Source organism: Alligator sinensis, unplaced genomic scaffold (genome assembly GCF_000455745.1).
Source record: "Alligator sinensis unplaced genomic scaffold, ASM45574v1 scaffold886_1, whole genome shotgun sequence".
Classification (NCBI taxonomy): Eukaryota; Metazoa; Chordata; order Crocodylia; family Alligatoridae; genus Alligator; species Alligator sinensis.
This window is the reverse complement of record NW_005842040.1, coordinates 2,673,706-2,688,355: the sequence shown is the minus strand read 5'-3', so window position 1 is coordinate 2,688,355 and position 14,650 is coordinate 2,673,706. Positions and strand designations below refer to the sequence as shown.

The 14,650-nt window shown below is 45.8% G+C and overlaps 1 protein-coding gene across 1 annotated transcript in view; it reads right to left on the bottom strand.

Annotated features, from left to right (window-relative positions):
• Nucleotides 1-14,650, bottom strand: part of PIP4K2B (phosphatidylinositol-5-phosphate 4-kinase type 2 beta) — a 37,866-nt gene that overhangs the window by 11,315 nt on the left and 11,901 nt on the right. Inside the window, exons 2-6 of the mRNA XM_006022600.3 lie at nt 13,982-14,079; nt 11,563-11,659; nt 2,831-2,983; nt 1,944-2,090; nt 421-459 (exon numbers count right to left, since the gene is read on the bottom strand). Coding sequence (XP_006022662.2) covers nt 421-459; nt 1,944-2,090; nt 2,831-2,983; nt 11,563-11,659; nt 13,982-14,079 — 534 coding nt within the window. The remainder of the gene's footprint in view (nt 1-420; nt 460-1,943; nt 2,091-2,830; nt 2,984-11,562; nt 11,660-13,981; nt 14,080-14,650) is intronic.

Genomic DNA, 14,650 nt, shown 5'->3' with positions numbered 1-14,650 from the left:
GTAAGTGAGAAGCTCTTTAATGCAGAGACCTCAGGCCAGATTCCCAAAGGTATTCAGGTGCAGAACGATGCTGCTATTTGCTTAGTGAGATTTGCAAAAGCACCTATCCTGGTAGAGTGAGTGCCTAACTTCTGATGTGCCACCTTGCCTTCACAAACCTCTCCAGAGCCATACCACTGCCAGCCTGCAGGCACTCTCTTGCATGATTACTATGTTATGCTTGACATGCTCTTAAGAGCTGCTCAGACCATGATTTAGTGAATCTTCTGTTCAGCTGGTTGTTTAACTTGTCCCCATTTTTCTTCACTGTTCAGTGCCCTTTTAGTTCAGAGAAACAAGCAGCTGGACCTACCCACTTCTAACCAATGTCAGGAATGAGAGGCAGTTCTCGAATAGGCATGATAGTAGGATCATCCTTACCTTTTCTTTATCACTTGCTTCCCTGGACACTGTTGAGCCCTGGTAAGAAGAGGAAGACATCGCATTATGTTACATTACATTCACCTGCATCAGACATCCAATTAATCATCACTAAAAGTATTGGCACCGTATCTTACAAGTTTATTTTTAAATGCTTTTTTGCTTCCGATTAACAGGTCCCTTCACACAAAAATATGTATTTTAAGAAGCCACTGTAAACAAGACAGTCAGGGCTGGCTGAAGAACTCAGTCTAGTCCCGTCCCGTGTCCCCCACCCCGTTCGTTATACACAGTCTCTCTAATACTGTACCCAAGGATTTAAGCACTGCAGTTTGAAACCTTGATTTACAAAAAAATACCCCACACTTGATCAAGAGAAGAGACTGCCACCTTCCTTTATAAGTGCCTGCTCCTAGCTATAATGGGTGGTAGGATGCTAGACAAGATGTCTCACTGGCTTGTATAACAAACCCTACATGAACCTTCTTCTTTTATTGCCCCTGGCCTGAATATTGGGGGCCAAGGGGGTGAAAATCCTGACCCTACTAAAATCAATGACAAAACTTCCCCATTGACTTCAATGGTGAGGATACAGCCTGAGAGAGCCATTTGCATATTAAATCACACTCATGGGGGGAGAAGAGACTGGTAGCGGATACCTTTCCCTTGGGGACACATCAAGCTCTCTGGATGTGCAAAACTGAGATAGTTACAAGCCACAGTTTGCTGGTGTTTCTCTCGGTATCTGAGCCAGACGTGGGTGTCTACATTTTCAATTCTACCTCTGTGACACCTGAGTTCATGGCTTCTCTCTGCATTAGCCTGCAGAAAACCTTCTAAGCTTTACTTGATGAGATACAGCTCATGTGCTCACTGAAGAAAAGGTGGAGCTCTATTTAGCGAGGTTCATTTGGGATAGGGACTCACGATAAAACTGAGCTAACAAAGAGAAGGAAATATTTTGCTTTAGTGCTGAATATTTTTGAATATCCAGGATTACCTGGGTGCTTATCTTGGCTACAAACTCTATGAGACTTCAAAGCCAGGACCTGGAACTTTCTACCCTCCATGCTCAACCACCTCTCCCCCTGAAGGAGAGTCACAAAGCACAAACTGCTTGTGTGTCCTCTTTACAATTCTTCTGTCATGTAAAGCCAGCTTCAGTGTTATCAATTTGAGGTCTCAATCACCTTCTTTACACCAAGGGGATTTACTGAGTTTCAGAGGGGTAAGATGACCCTGGACCTGCTGTGATGGGACTTGCTTGTACTCAGTAAGTCCTTCTGCTTCAGGGAAGGGCTGGCACAAATGCCAGTCAAATCTTTCAACCTCAAGTGATAACCCCAATTAGGCTCTCCAAAGTTTGACAAAGTCCTCCACGAAAAAAGAACTTAGAAAACACAATTTAAGATACCCCAGAAGTAGCACCCAGGTACATTTTTATGGGGAAAAAAAAAAGACAGGAAGCCTTAAAATCCATGGCTTACTAACCTGGAATGGACTTGGCCCTGCCCAACCCTTACCTTCAGGTCATACTTCCGATGCACGGTCAGCCTGTGACTAAATACATTCCTTGTGACAACCATATAGGTTTCCACGCCATCCACGGTAAGACGGTACATGCCAAGAAACTGGGGAAGAAGTGTGTTCCCATGGCATTCCACTATGAACTGAAGGGGCACAGGGTGGAAAAAAAAGAAGATATCACACTATGGATCTCCTGGAGTGTTACACCATAAAATCATAGCAAAGTAGGGCTGGCAAGGACCTCAGCAAGTCACCTAATCCAACCTCCTGCTCAAGGCAGCCATGTGACAAGCTAAATTTCTAGTTCCACTCAGCCTGGGGCTGTTAATAACAACCCAAGACCTCCACTCAAGGAAAGGAAGAGGACACACAATAAAACAAGGTGGCACAGCAGGATGGCTAACTGATCCTGCAAGAGGGGAGTAGAGCATTTCCAGATAAGCCAACTGACTTATCACACATTACCCTTCACTCCACCCACTAACAGAATAGCCTTTCCCCCATCCTATCCTGCTGGGCGGGATGATCCCACATGTCTCAATACAGTCTGGATCTCTACAGCTTTCAGGCACTGGCAAGTTGATACTTTGGTGGAGGCAGATCAAAGGTGCTGACATTATTAGGAAGTGAGCTGTTAAGCAGAGATCTGGCCTCTGGCAAGTTCAAGATCCCATAGGGCTCTGAAAGGGGTAAAAGGAGACTATAGGGCCACTGACAACCAGCAACCTTCACCTAAACAAGCTCGCCTGTGCTGTACTGTTGGTAAGACATAGCTAGGGCCGAAACGGTATCTTTCTTTCAATCCGAGTGCTCCCCTGCTATGCATTAGATATTCCAAGACACTATCCACCTCCCATCCCACAGGCTTCTAGACTCACCGTACCTGATGGTACTTCTTCAAGATGTTGTGCATCTCAGCTACATCTTCACTTGACACTGCCTTGATGACAAACCTCCTGTCATAGGTGGTGAGGAACCGGGCCCCACAGCGCCCTTGGCTGTCACTGTTCACAGGAGCACTTCGGGTTACAGAGTTCTGCAGGGAGTCAGAAGGAAAATAAGAGGTGAGGGGGAGAGGAGGTGTGATATTGGTCAGAGGAAACAGGAATGCTGTACATCTTTGAAAGAATAGATAAGGCATTTGAAAGATGGCGGGTTGACAGCCCTGGCACACACTATTTATATTCTCAACAAGATACATGGGATTGTCTTTCAGCTCTGTGCATGAACAGCACCTGGCATGGTGGGATCTTAGTTACTGGTTGGAGTTTCTGAGTCCCATGCTAATTCCAATAAAGGGAGCTGTTGGATACTCAATACTTTTGAAGATCAGGTCACTTAAATAAGTGCCTTTATATAGAGCCCTGTACCCTAACTTTGGGCCTACATTTTGAACGTGTTGGTCTTCAATGTACCAACACATTTAATTCCACTGACATATATTGGAGGAAGGAAGCCTTTGCTAAAGAACCATTATTATTTGACAGGGTGAGAAAAGTGTGAGAGTTCATGATGCACCTGGCTCCACACCCTCTAGATTTCCTCCAGCCTCAAGACAGTAAATTTGGTATTTCTGATACTTCCAAGGCATAAAAGACAAGCAGAAAAAAAATTACAAATTTAACACAAATTCTGTACTGATAAGCAAAAGTGTAATTGCTTGGGAATTCTTCACAGGCCATCTTTAAATCCAAAGCCAGCCTTTTCCTTTGCTGTTCTTATTCAGAGAAAATAAACAGCGGTTGTTCTCTCTTTACATTCCTCTCCCCACCCTTTGCAATGAGACACTGCGACTTCTTGGCACTCATTGCACAAGTAGAATATCAACGTTGAGCTGCAAAACAATCCATTATGGTAATCTGTGTGCAATAAAACCCTCTCCCTCTGTTGACCAGATCACTTAATGAGTAGCCTCAGGTCCAGAGGAAGATAATACCTTGGAAAACAACACTAGAAAGGGTAGCAGCGCAATACAATTTACTTAGCCAATAAGGCCAGATCCATTCTAGATAATTTCTACCGTCCTTTCCTCTTAAAGAGTTTTCCAGCACTATGACCTTAGTCCTGCTTCACTGGTGGTGACAGAGTGGGGCCAGCAGTGGAACAGATGGCATTCAGAGATCTGCTGGTACATTATGCATTGTTTTTTTCTGGGTGCACCAAGCCAGGTTAGATAATATGGCAGTCAAAATGCTAGTGGATAGTTTGCTTTTGCCCCCTCAGTGCTACTACACCAGTAAGACACTAAGTCTAGCATAGACATCCCCTTAGACAGTGAGAGCTCTTTTGTACTGGGGGCTTTGTGATGCTGAGCATGTTACAGATGCAAAGAGATGCACCAATACATTGGTCCAATATCGGATCGGCACTGATATAAAGAAATTGATTAAAGAATTGATTAAATCAGAAAAATTGGCCTGATGTGTCCAATAATTTGGCCAATAAATGCCCGTGTGTGCATGCAGCCACAGCGCAGCACACAGGCAGCAAGGAGCACAGCCCAGCAGTGTGGAAAGCTGCACACAGCTGGTAAGTCTGTTCTGGTGGACAGGAAGGGGGGAGGGAACAGACAGATCAACACCCCCTGCAGTGAGGGAGTGGGGCAGGACGCAGGACAGAGCAGAGGCTTGTCCGGGGGGCAAGGGGTGGGGGAGCAGCTAACGCCACTGCATGCACCCTGGGAGAGTATGGGGGGGATGCCCCCCAGATCTGCAAGGGGTAGGGCAGAGCAGAGCAGCCAGCAGCTGTGCCGGCCTCTTCCCAGCCGAGGGGGGGCTGAGCTGAACAGCTTGGGGCGGGGGGCAGTGGCATTGGGAGGGGGGCTACAGAGGGGACACACACACACACACACACACACACACACACGCACACAAAAGACTACAGCCACCCCAAATTTTGCCATAGCCCTCCCCCATAGCCTCTCTTCCACTGCTGCCGCCCGCCCTGAGCACAGCGCAGCCCAGCCACCCCCCAGCAGGAAGAGCCTGGCGCAGCCCCCAGTTCCCGCCCACAGCTGCAGCCTGCCCCACCCCACACATATCTGAGGGCACATGCCCACCGCTCCATCCCCCCTCATCATGCCCTCCCGGGGTGCACACAGCAGCAGGAGCCGTTCCCCTCTCATGCCCCGCCAGACAAGCTGCAGCTCTGTCCCGCGCCTGCCCTGCCCCAGCTGGGCAGCACCTGCCCAGCCCCTGCCCCACTCCCTCCCTAACTGCAAGGGGTGTTGATGCCTCTCCCCTTCTACCACAGACTTACCAGCTAGACGCAGCAGTACTGGAAATTGGATCGGTATTGGCCAATATGCCTCCTTAAAAAAAAAAATCGGCTATTGGTATTGGCCCCCAAAATCTCTATTGGTGCACCCGTAGCAGAGACAATCCCTGCCCCAAACAGCTTGGTGTCCAAGCACCTTTAGGAGGCAAGGCTCAGATCCTCAAACCTATTTAAAGGCTTAAGTTTCATCAATGTCCTTTGACAACCTGGACTTCCAACTCTTCCAACAAGCTGCATTCCTTCATTTGACCACTAAGGTCAAACCAACCTACCCATGAGCTTTTCAGTCTCTAACAAATGGATACAATGAGATTCTCAGCACTCTCCTGCTGCCCCTCATTCTCACCTGCTTGACAAGAACAGCTCACTTGCCCCTTTTCCACTTTGCTTATACATTCTATAGGAGGTAAAGGTTACAACATGGATCCAGGCCCTCGGTACCAGATGCTGCACATACATAAGAAGCCATCCTTGCCCTGGACAGCTTCCTGCCTATACAGGCAGGAGACAGAGGAAGTGAAAGCATCTCCATTTCAAAAGAGGAGCAGTAGAGGCAGAGGGGTGAAGCGACCTGTGGAAGGACACACAGGAAGTCTATAGCACAGCACAAAACTGATCTCCACTCCAGTGCCTCAGCTCTGAGGCCAGCCTTCCTCTCCTTTAAAGATCAACTCCTTTCCCAGCCCATGTTTCCCCTATAGGTAAGCCTGCATTTTACCTGACTCCAATGTACTCTGCATTATTTTGCCATTTCCTTACCTATTCAAACAAGCCAATGCCCACATTTGAATACATGCTCACACATGCACATCTGCATATGGGATATGTTTTTTTTCCAGCCAGATATACATGTATGTCTTAGGATCTCCATGGTGGATGATGTTTTGTTCCATGTTTTTATGCTAGTAATTAATATTTGCTCTTTTCCACCCACACGGCTTTGTGAAAGTGAACCAGTAGAGGGAGCCTGGTTGTCTGCTCTTGCAAGGCACTGGACAGGGAGGTGAACAGAGTCTCATTGAGAAAGTAGGGGATTTTTCAGAGTCTAACTAAAAAGGAATTGAGAGGAGAGACTTTTTATTCAGAATAAAGCCTCTGAAGCATTTTATGTTTAGATGCAGTTGAGGAGAAATTCTATAACTGTCAATGGTTTCAAAAACAGTCAGGAAAAAAGAGTTAGGGAGGGAGGAAAGAAAATCTTATTTCTTGCTGACGTTCGCAAATCAGTAAGTGCTGTGCAGTCTAACACCCACCACCTCCAAAACCAGACTTGCTACCATAATGCCCGTTTCCTTTCTTATAGGCAAGACAGGAAGCAAAAATCCTGACCATATGTGGACATTACAGGGCTCAGAATCCTAAAATGTATGTTACTGCCTTTCCTTCCAGCCCAGGGTGTTAATCTTACCGGGCTGGCTAAATTCCCATCCAGAAGCAGGCGACAATAATGATAAAGATCTTTAAAAGCAAACCATGAGGAGAGGTTAAAGGAAATAGGCATGTTCGGTTTGCAGCAAAAGCAATTAAAAAGGGGTGTGATAGTAGCTTACAAATATCTGAAGGGCTGCCATATAGAAGAGGGAGAACATCTTTTCTCGTTTGCCATAGAGGGCAGATCACAGAAGCTGGCTCAAGGCAGCACCAAGACAGCAGGTTTAGACTGGATATCAGGAAAAATGTCTTCACTGCTAGAACAGTGAGGCAGTGGAACAGGCTGGCTAGGGATGTTGTGGGTCTCCATACCTGGAAGTGTTCAAGAAGAGGATGGACAAGCATTGGTCAGGGATGATTTGGGGTAGCTATATCTATACTATGCTATGGGTATTTCCTACATTTCTGAGCTTTGCTGGTTGCCATGTGGAGCTGGGAAGGCATTTTTCTCCCTCCTGTTGCTGCATGCATCGGGGATTGGGTTTTTTTGCTTTCCTCTGAATTATTGGGTGTTGGCTGCAGCCAAGTCTGGGGACCGTGATGGGGTGTGCCAAAGCTCCTGCTGGGACTAAAACCCAGAGGTTCCTGGCTGGACGGGTCTCGCCCATTCGCTCAGGGTCTGTCCGATCATCACATCTGGGGTCCAAAAGGAATTTTACCCCATGGGCAGATTGGTAGGGACTGTGGGGGCTTTTGCTTTCTTCTATAGAAGGGGGCATGGCCCTCTTCCTTGGATCTTGAGAATATTTTAAAAACCCTTGCAGCAGCTGGACACTGACTGCTCCAGCCCTGCCTTCTTTACCTGTGGCAGTTTAGGCTGCTATGTCTTGTAATTGTGCAACAGGGTTGATTTGTATATTTTTAGTAATAGGTTAAATAAGGATTTGTATGGGATAGTTTGGAAAGGGATGATCCTGCCTCAGGCAGGGGGGTGGACTAGATAACATCCAGAGGTTCCTTCCAGCCTTTCTTTTTTATCATTCTATGAACTAATTACACCCTGCCTACCTAAGCTTAAGCTGGAATTTTATCTGAATACAGCATGCTTCACTTCCTGTCTTAAACACTGGAACAACATGCTCTTAAAGAGCTAACATGTTCCACCCTGGAGGTGGGAGAAGTGTTCTCTCTGCAGTGACAGGCACCGCATAAATGACAGATCAGGCAAGAAAGAAATTACAAGATAATGAATGTTTCCAGGTAAGTTTTGTATTATTCAAAAGCTGCTCCTCAGGAAAAAAAAACATATCACGGCACATTAGCCAGAGGACAAAAATGATAAAAGCAGAGAAAGAAGCTTAACTACTTTCACAGGAACAGGTGTGAGAGGCAAGTTCAAGCGTGTGAAACCAACACAGTTATTTCTTAAAGACACCCGCAACTAGATCATCTATGGCCAGGATGGGCTAGTCCAAGCTTCCACCTCAAGACTGGGATAAAGCCTGGCATGAAATCAAGCCAACAGACCAGGCAGCAGCAGCACTTCCGCTGTCAGTACAAAGTAATCACTGTGCATAAAATACAGTTGACAGCTAGAGGAAAAATAGGAAGGGTTGGCAGGCTACAGCCAGGCTCTTCCACACCACCAGGAGGGCCTCCGTGTTTCTGGAAGACAGGCACTCGTTCATTTGGCTCACATGGGCTATGTGAATCGGCTCTCCTGGGATTTCTCCAGACTCCAAAGAGCACAGGTATCAAATATATCGTACTACAGGTCCTGACAGCTTCCCCCAGGCTGTATGTTACAACTACTCACACCTTCACAGTGATACCAGGGACAGACCCAAAGGGCACAGCCCACAGACATTGGGTCTATTAGAAGCGCACAGCCTATGCCATGCCGCTGTGTCCAGCATAGGACATGCACTTATGCTAAGCATAAAACTAGTGATTCTCAACCTTTTTAGACTCAAGGCCCCTCTCAAAAAATACAAGCTCATCGTTTTCACTTGTTTTTTGACTACAAATAAATAATAGAGCAATTCTTCTGTTGCAAAAAACCCAGAAAGCCCACTGCAGGTCAGAACAGTTTTGGTATTATACATTCCTATGGGAAATCTTTGGTCTATCTTGTGAATCATGTTTGCACATCTAACAGTGCTAATGCTGCATGTCATCTTTAAAAGGATCTCAAGGCACTCTGGTTGAGGATCACTGCATTAAATACTTCCTGCACAAAAGGGGCACCATCTGTAGCCACCATCCAACTCATTTCTGCATTCTTTTAATCAATACCAGTAGTCAAATGTTTGATGTTTGCTTTTTAAATTCTGCTGCCTTTTACCAGATAGTTTCCAAGTTCCTCACAAAAGCATTAGTGACTTCACTGGGTGAGGTGCAGGGAGTGTCCATGCTCTTTTATAAGATGTGAAAACTATGATATTGTCTGAATTCCTGTTCCCACAAGTCTGCACTGAATCTGGGGCAGAGCACATAGGAGTCCTGTCTTCTCCAACTCTGTTAAACTCCAGTGTCCCGCTTCCCAAACCAGTGCACAGGCAAGAGTTTAGTAAGAGGAGAGTGGTGCTCCAAAATTATGAAAAATATCCAACAGTGCCTTGGTCAAAAAATGTCTTTGCTAATGACTGAACCCAACTTAACAGATGACCATCTCTGGCTCCTCTCCCACACTTTATCACCAGATATCAGTGCATTTTACACAGTGGGTCAGCACCATCAATCCCCATTTTGCAGATGGGGAAACCAAGGCATGGGAAGATGAACTCATTTCTCCCATATCACCCAGGGCCCAAGGAGGAGCCAAGAATAGAACCCTTTTCTCTCAAGTCTCAGTCCAGTGCTCTATTACCTAAGTTAGACACTTCTTTTCCCCTAGAGCTGAACACTTTACAGAGCACATACTACAGACATTTCTGGACTTCAGTACCCAGAAGTGGAAAAGAGTTTTCCCATCCCAAATGACTTCCAGCTAAGATTTTCCTGTGTGCAGTGAATCATTCAACTGCAGTTGTGAAATGCTCAGCAGGTGCAAACACAATCTCTTTACAGTCACTTCTGCTCTACCCTGCACAGTAACAGGTGGGTTGGCACAAGGGTGAGAGGTCTGAAATGCTATGATTGATTTCTCATTGTGAGGATCAGCCTATTACAAAAAAATAAGCAATGAAGAAAAGAAAAAAAACAAACAAACCCTGTTGTTCAGCTCTGGGAATAAAGCTTTGCTCTGAAAACATCCTGTGTGAACTCAGTCTGAAGGCACTAGTCTTCAGGAGACTAGAAGGGACTCTTACAAGGTGGCGAAAGGGAATAGGGGGAGAAATAGAGACAGATCTAGAAAGCAGCCTGCTGATTTTGTCATGCTCCTAAAAGACAGACGTTGTGCTGGGGCAGCCCCTTTTCAACTAAGGATCTCACTTTACATACCTGCTTTTCTGGGTGGAGAAACTGAGGCTGAGAGCTTAGGTGACTAGCCTAAAGCCTCAGAGCACATTGGTGGCACAACAGTGAATAGAGCACCGGCTCTCCTGACTGTAGCCCTTCCACCTCCTTTTTCATAGGCTCCCAATGAGATTTCTAGGCTTGATGCCAATCTGCTCAAGAAATGATCAGCTAATACTCTTATAACTAGGAAAAACCAACTAATGGAGAATAAATGCAATACTAAAGAAAGCTGCTGGATTGACAACTACTGCAGAGGCAGCACTAGCTTCTTTATGGTTCCCACCTCAACCCAAACCTGGAAAGGTCTGGTCTTAAGGTAGTTACATTTCCATGGCCCATTCAATACTCTGCTCCTTGCAATGCTGGTCAGAGAAGAGGAGTTCTAGGTATCGGCAAATACTCCCTGTAGCACAACAACACCCTAAAAATAATTAAAAGCAATTGTGGTGATCTCTCTAAACAGACAGGCTTGCCGGGATGAGATGGTGTAGGAAGGAGCAGGCCCTTTCCCCTTCCTTCTCACCTTCCATAATGGCTCTGAATAACTACATCTGTGGGGCAGGGAGAAAACCACCTACTGGTTGAAACATTTTTTTTGGGGGGTGGAGGGGGAAGGAGGAAGAGGAAGAGAGGAATTCTCACAAGGGGATCATTTACCTGAGAAAAATTGATCGATACCAGGCTCAATCAGTGCATCTTGCCAGGGCTAACATGCTGGTCTTGCCAGCTGGCAGGCTCTAAATGAATATTTCACTAGGTCTACACAGCAGGGCACAGCTGGCACAATGCCAGCTGTTATCTACCACACTGGGGCTGCAAATGTATGCTGGTTTAATTACCCAACACTCATCCTGCTAAAGGTCATGCTGCTATCAAAGCCTTCCCTGCTTTTCAATTGGTTTTATCTAATTTAAGTGGTCTCTTATCTCCTCTGCTGTTAGATATCTTCAGCCTCTTTTGGAATAAGAGTCATAAACAAGAGGGAAGCCTTTGTGCTATCTCAAGGAGCTGCAACTTCTCTGTCTACCAGATTTTAGCCAGGGACTGCCAACCCATTGGCACGTGCCTTTCCCCCTTTCTGACCCCAAGAACTGAGCCAGATTGGAAATGGTCACAACTGCCATGCCAGGGACACCACAGACAGAAAACACCTCGATAAAACCCTAATACAAAAATCATCACATGGCACATAGCACTTTGTAGAAGAGGCACCTGGAATTCGCAAACATGCCCTGCCTCATTCCCATGGCGCACATTCAACACCAGCTCATTGTTTCCTTGTGCTCTTGTGTATCTGCAGCCACCTCACATCTCTTGGGTTATATGCTGAGATTGTAATCTCTCTGGGGCAGGAAACTGCTCTTTGATTTGGGTTTGTATAGCACCTGGCAGGGGACCTGATTATGACTGGAGTACTTAGACCATAGGGTCACACATGTAGGAGAGTTAACATAAACATCATGGAACAATTTAAGATATCTGAAAATCTCTTCATTTTGAGGTTACCTGGTAATCTTGATCATCAATCCCAAATCTTTCCCGGAGATTCCGGAACACCAGTGGGCAGTACTCCTTAAATTTGAAGCGGCTTGGCAGGTTTTCCCTAGAACAAAGAAGCAGAGTCATATCTGTGGAACCAACAATGCTTCACATGCTAGTTCTCAGCTCTAAGCCCTCCCTGCATCACCATGAGCCCTAGAATCAACTCAGCCCTAATCCTTTCCCCATTCCCCTCCAACCTTGTGCTTCATGCTTTCCTGAATCATCGTGGCGTGCTGCCCAGCAGCCCAATCCTGCTAACGCTTATGTGCTCACTTTTACTACATGACAGCCCCCATGCATTTGAACATTTGTAAGATCAAGCATTTGGCTTGCAAGCTCTTTGGAGTAGGCAGCATGCCCTATTAGCTGTTTGTAAGGCACTGTGTAGATTTACAGCAATGTGCTTTTTTGGGATCAATGATTAAAATAGCCTAAATAAATATAGGCTATATCTTTTATTAGGCCAGCTACCTAGCTGAAGGTAGGTCACCTGTGCCCACACGATTGTCTAACATATCCAATCCTGCTAAATACACACATGAACAGCCTATGCAATGACTGAAGAGCCTTGCACAAAAATTCAGAGGCCACTTCAACTATGTCATGGCATTTTCAAACACATTGCCCACATGGGATTTGCATTCCATGTTCTTGAGGTGCATTCAAGCAAGAACACCAGCCAGCCCAGTGAAATAAATGGTGGAGGCATGCTGCCCACCCACAGGGGCAAGGGAGCTTTTCAGGTGAGGCAGTGGGTTGGAAAGAGGTGGACGTGGCTGCTGGTGCAGCTCCTGGTCACTAAGAAGTTGGACAGCCCTGGATTAGACCTTCCAGACTTGGAATGAAATGTCAAGCGGCACGCAGATGAATCAGCTGCAGCCTCTCTCCTTTTAGAGGGGTGCCAACTTGTACACACAAGTGGCATGGGACGCCTGTGTATTGGCCTTAATTTTACTGTACAGCCAACTGGGGAGGGGGCAGGAAGTATAGTGGCAGACACATCAGGAAGCAGAGCAGCAGATCAGAAAGGAGCACAGGCCAAAGACACAATATGAGGAGCTGTAGATCAGGCAAGGGAGGGGGATTGGAATGGAACTTGGGGAGGACATGGGGTTTAATCTATGACATGCCTGCCAAAGCAAGGTTGGCCCCCCTACTCTTATGGCATAAACATGAGATGCCCTTTTAAAGTCTTCTCTTGCAATTAAAGCCACCAAATTTACTCTACCCCAGAGTGACTTCCTCACTGAGGAAGAAGCAGGAGAGATGGTCCTTTCTGGACACAGCTGGAGCCTTTTAGCTTTGCTTTTTGGCATGCTAGACACACACAGAACAAGAAAAGCCTCTGCAGTGAAAGGCTGCAATGAAAAATGGAAGAATACATGGGGAAGGGAGGAAAACAGCAGTAGCTGTGTAGGAGAGATGAACCTTGGTGTAACACTTCTACCCTCAAAGGTAGATCACAGAGATGAGGTGAGAACTCTTACCTAAAGAAAACGTGCATGTAATGCACAAGCAGTATAGACCAGTACTGCATTATGAAACATCCTTTGCTGGAGGTTTTCAAGAAGAGGCTGGATCAGCCTCTCTCTGGCATGGTTTAAAAACATCACATTATGCACAGGGCTGGCCTAGATGATGCTTCAGATCCTATCCAACCCTGTAAGTCTAGGTTATAGACAGCCAGGCAACAGACCACTACTCCCCACATCAATAGCAAATATTGATTCAAAGGGCTTCCAAACCTAATATCCTCAGCCCAGTTCCTAAAAAAGAAGGGCATAGGCTACAAAGCCTCTACCTCCATCACCAGTCTCAGCAAAGAACCAAATGGACCACGGAAAAATGACCTTCCCTTGCCACCAACATCCAAACATCCCTAGATTTGGTTTCCCAAGGGCAGCTTTGAGGCTAGCTGGTAGGGTGGTATTACAAGTGGGAGCATGATGTATTGTCGTTGCTATTGGTGTACTCAATCAGAATCAATACACAACTTTGGTCTCAAGAAGCTAGATTGATGGCCCTTCATAAGCACTAAAACACGACTGGATATAGTTGTAATGAATATATACATCTACACTCATTGATACAACTTTGCTCTAAGACAGCACTAATTTCACCTCTGGTGTTGCCATGCTTCAATGGCAGAACAAGACCCCAGGACAGTATGGCACTGATGGACAAAATACCTGTTTTCTTGCTTAGCAGTCTGGGCATCTCCCTTACATAGGCATTTATCTAATCATGAGGGATGCTCTGTGCATGTGAAGGAGCTTACTGGGTCCCCATCTGCAAAACCTGACCTAGAGCAAAAGGCTTTTTTTTTTTTTTTTACAAAAACAGACAAAATGCATAAGCAAGAGGTGAAACTGCACTGACTTACTTGTTGAACAGATGATTGTCCACCTTAATCTTACTGTAGGCTTTAAAGTCATCTGGCATTAGCATCACAGGGACAGGAACGTTGCTTAACTCATTGATCTGAAAGAGAATGGAAAACAACACTCAACCCTTGAATGATGTCTCCTTGTAGTTATCATCCACATCTTATTTTTGACCTCAGGAAGTGATAAGCAGTGTTGAAAAAGACAGAAGGTGATTCATTAAACCTGGAAGGCATGTTTCTGTGCTAGACAGCTACAGAAAGTGCTGTAGTGTCCCTATTTAAAAAAGAGATCGATGATGTGGCAAGTATATCTTCAGTTGGTCCATGCCTTGTGTTCTTTTAAGGCATCTATAGTGTGTTACCCTTCTCCTGAGATCACCCAAATGATACAAGAATACAAATTTTGCCCTGTGTTGAAATTACATCCCTTCAGGACAAACAGACTCTGTAACCAGGTCTCACTATTACAAGTCATGAGTGACCAACACCTTTGACTCGAGGGCACAGAGCAAAAGAGGTTCTGAACTGCTTCTTCCTAACCATACTGCTGCCTCAGGGATGCTGTCTCTTTCTCTGCCTGTCTGCTGTAGTTCTTACCCCTCCACAGTCCCTAAGGGAATGAATCGCTCCGCTATCTCTCTCTCTTCTTGTTCCTTGTTAAAATGT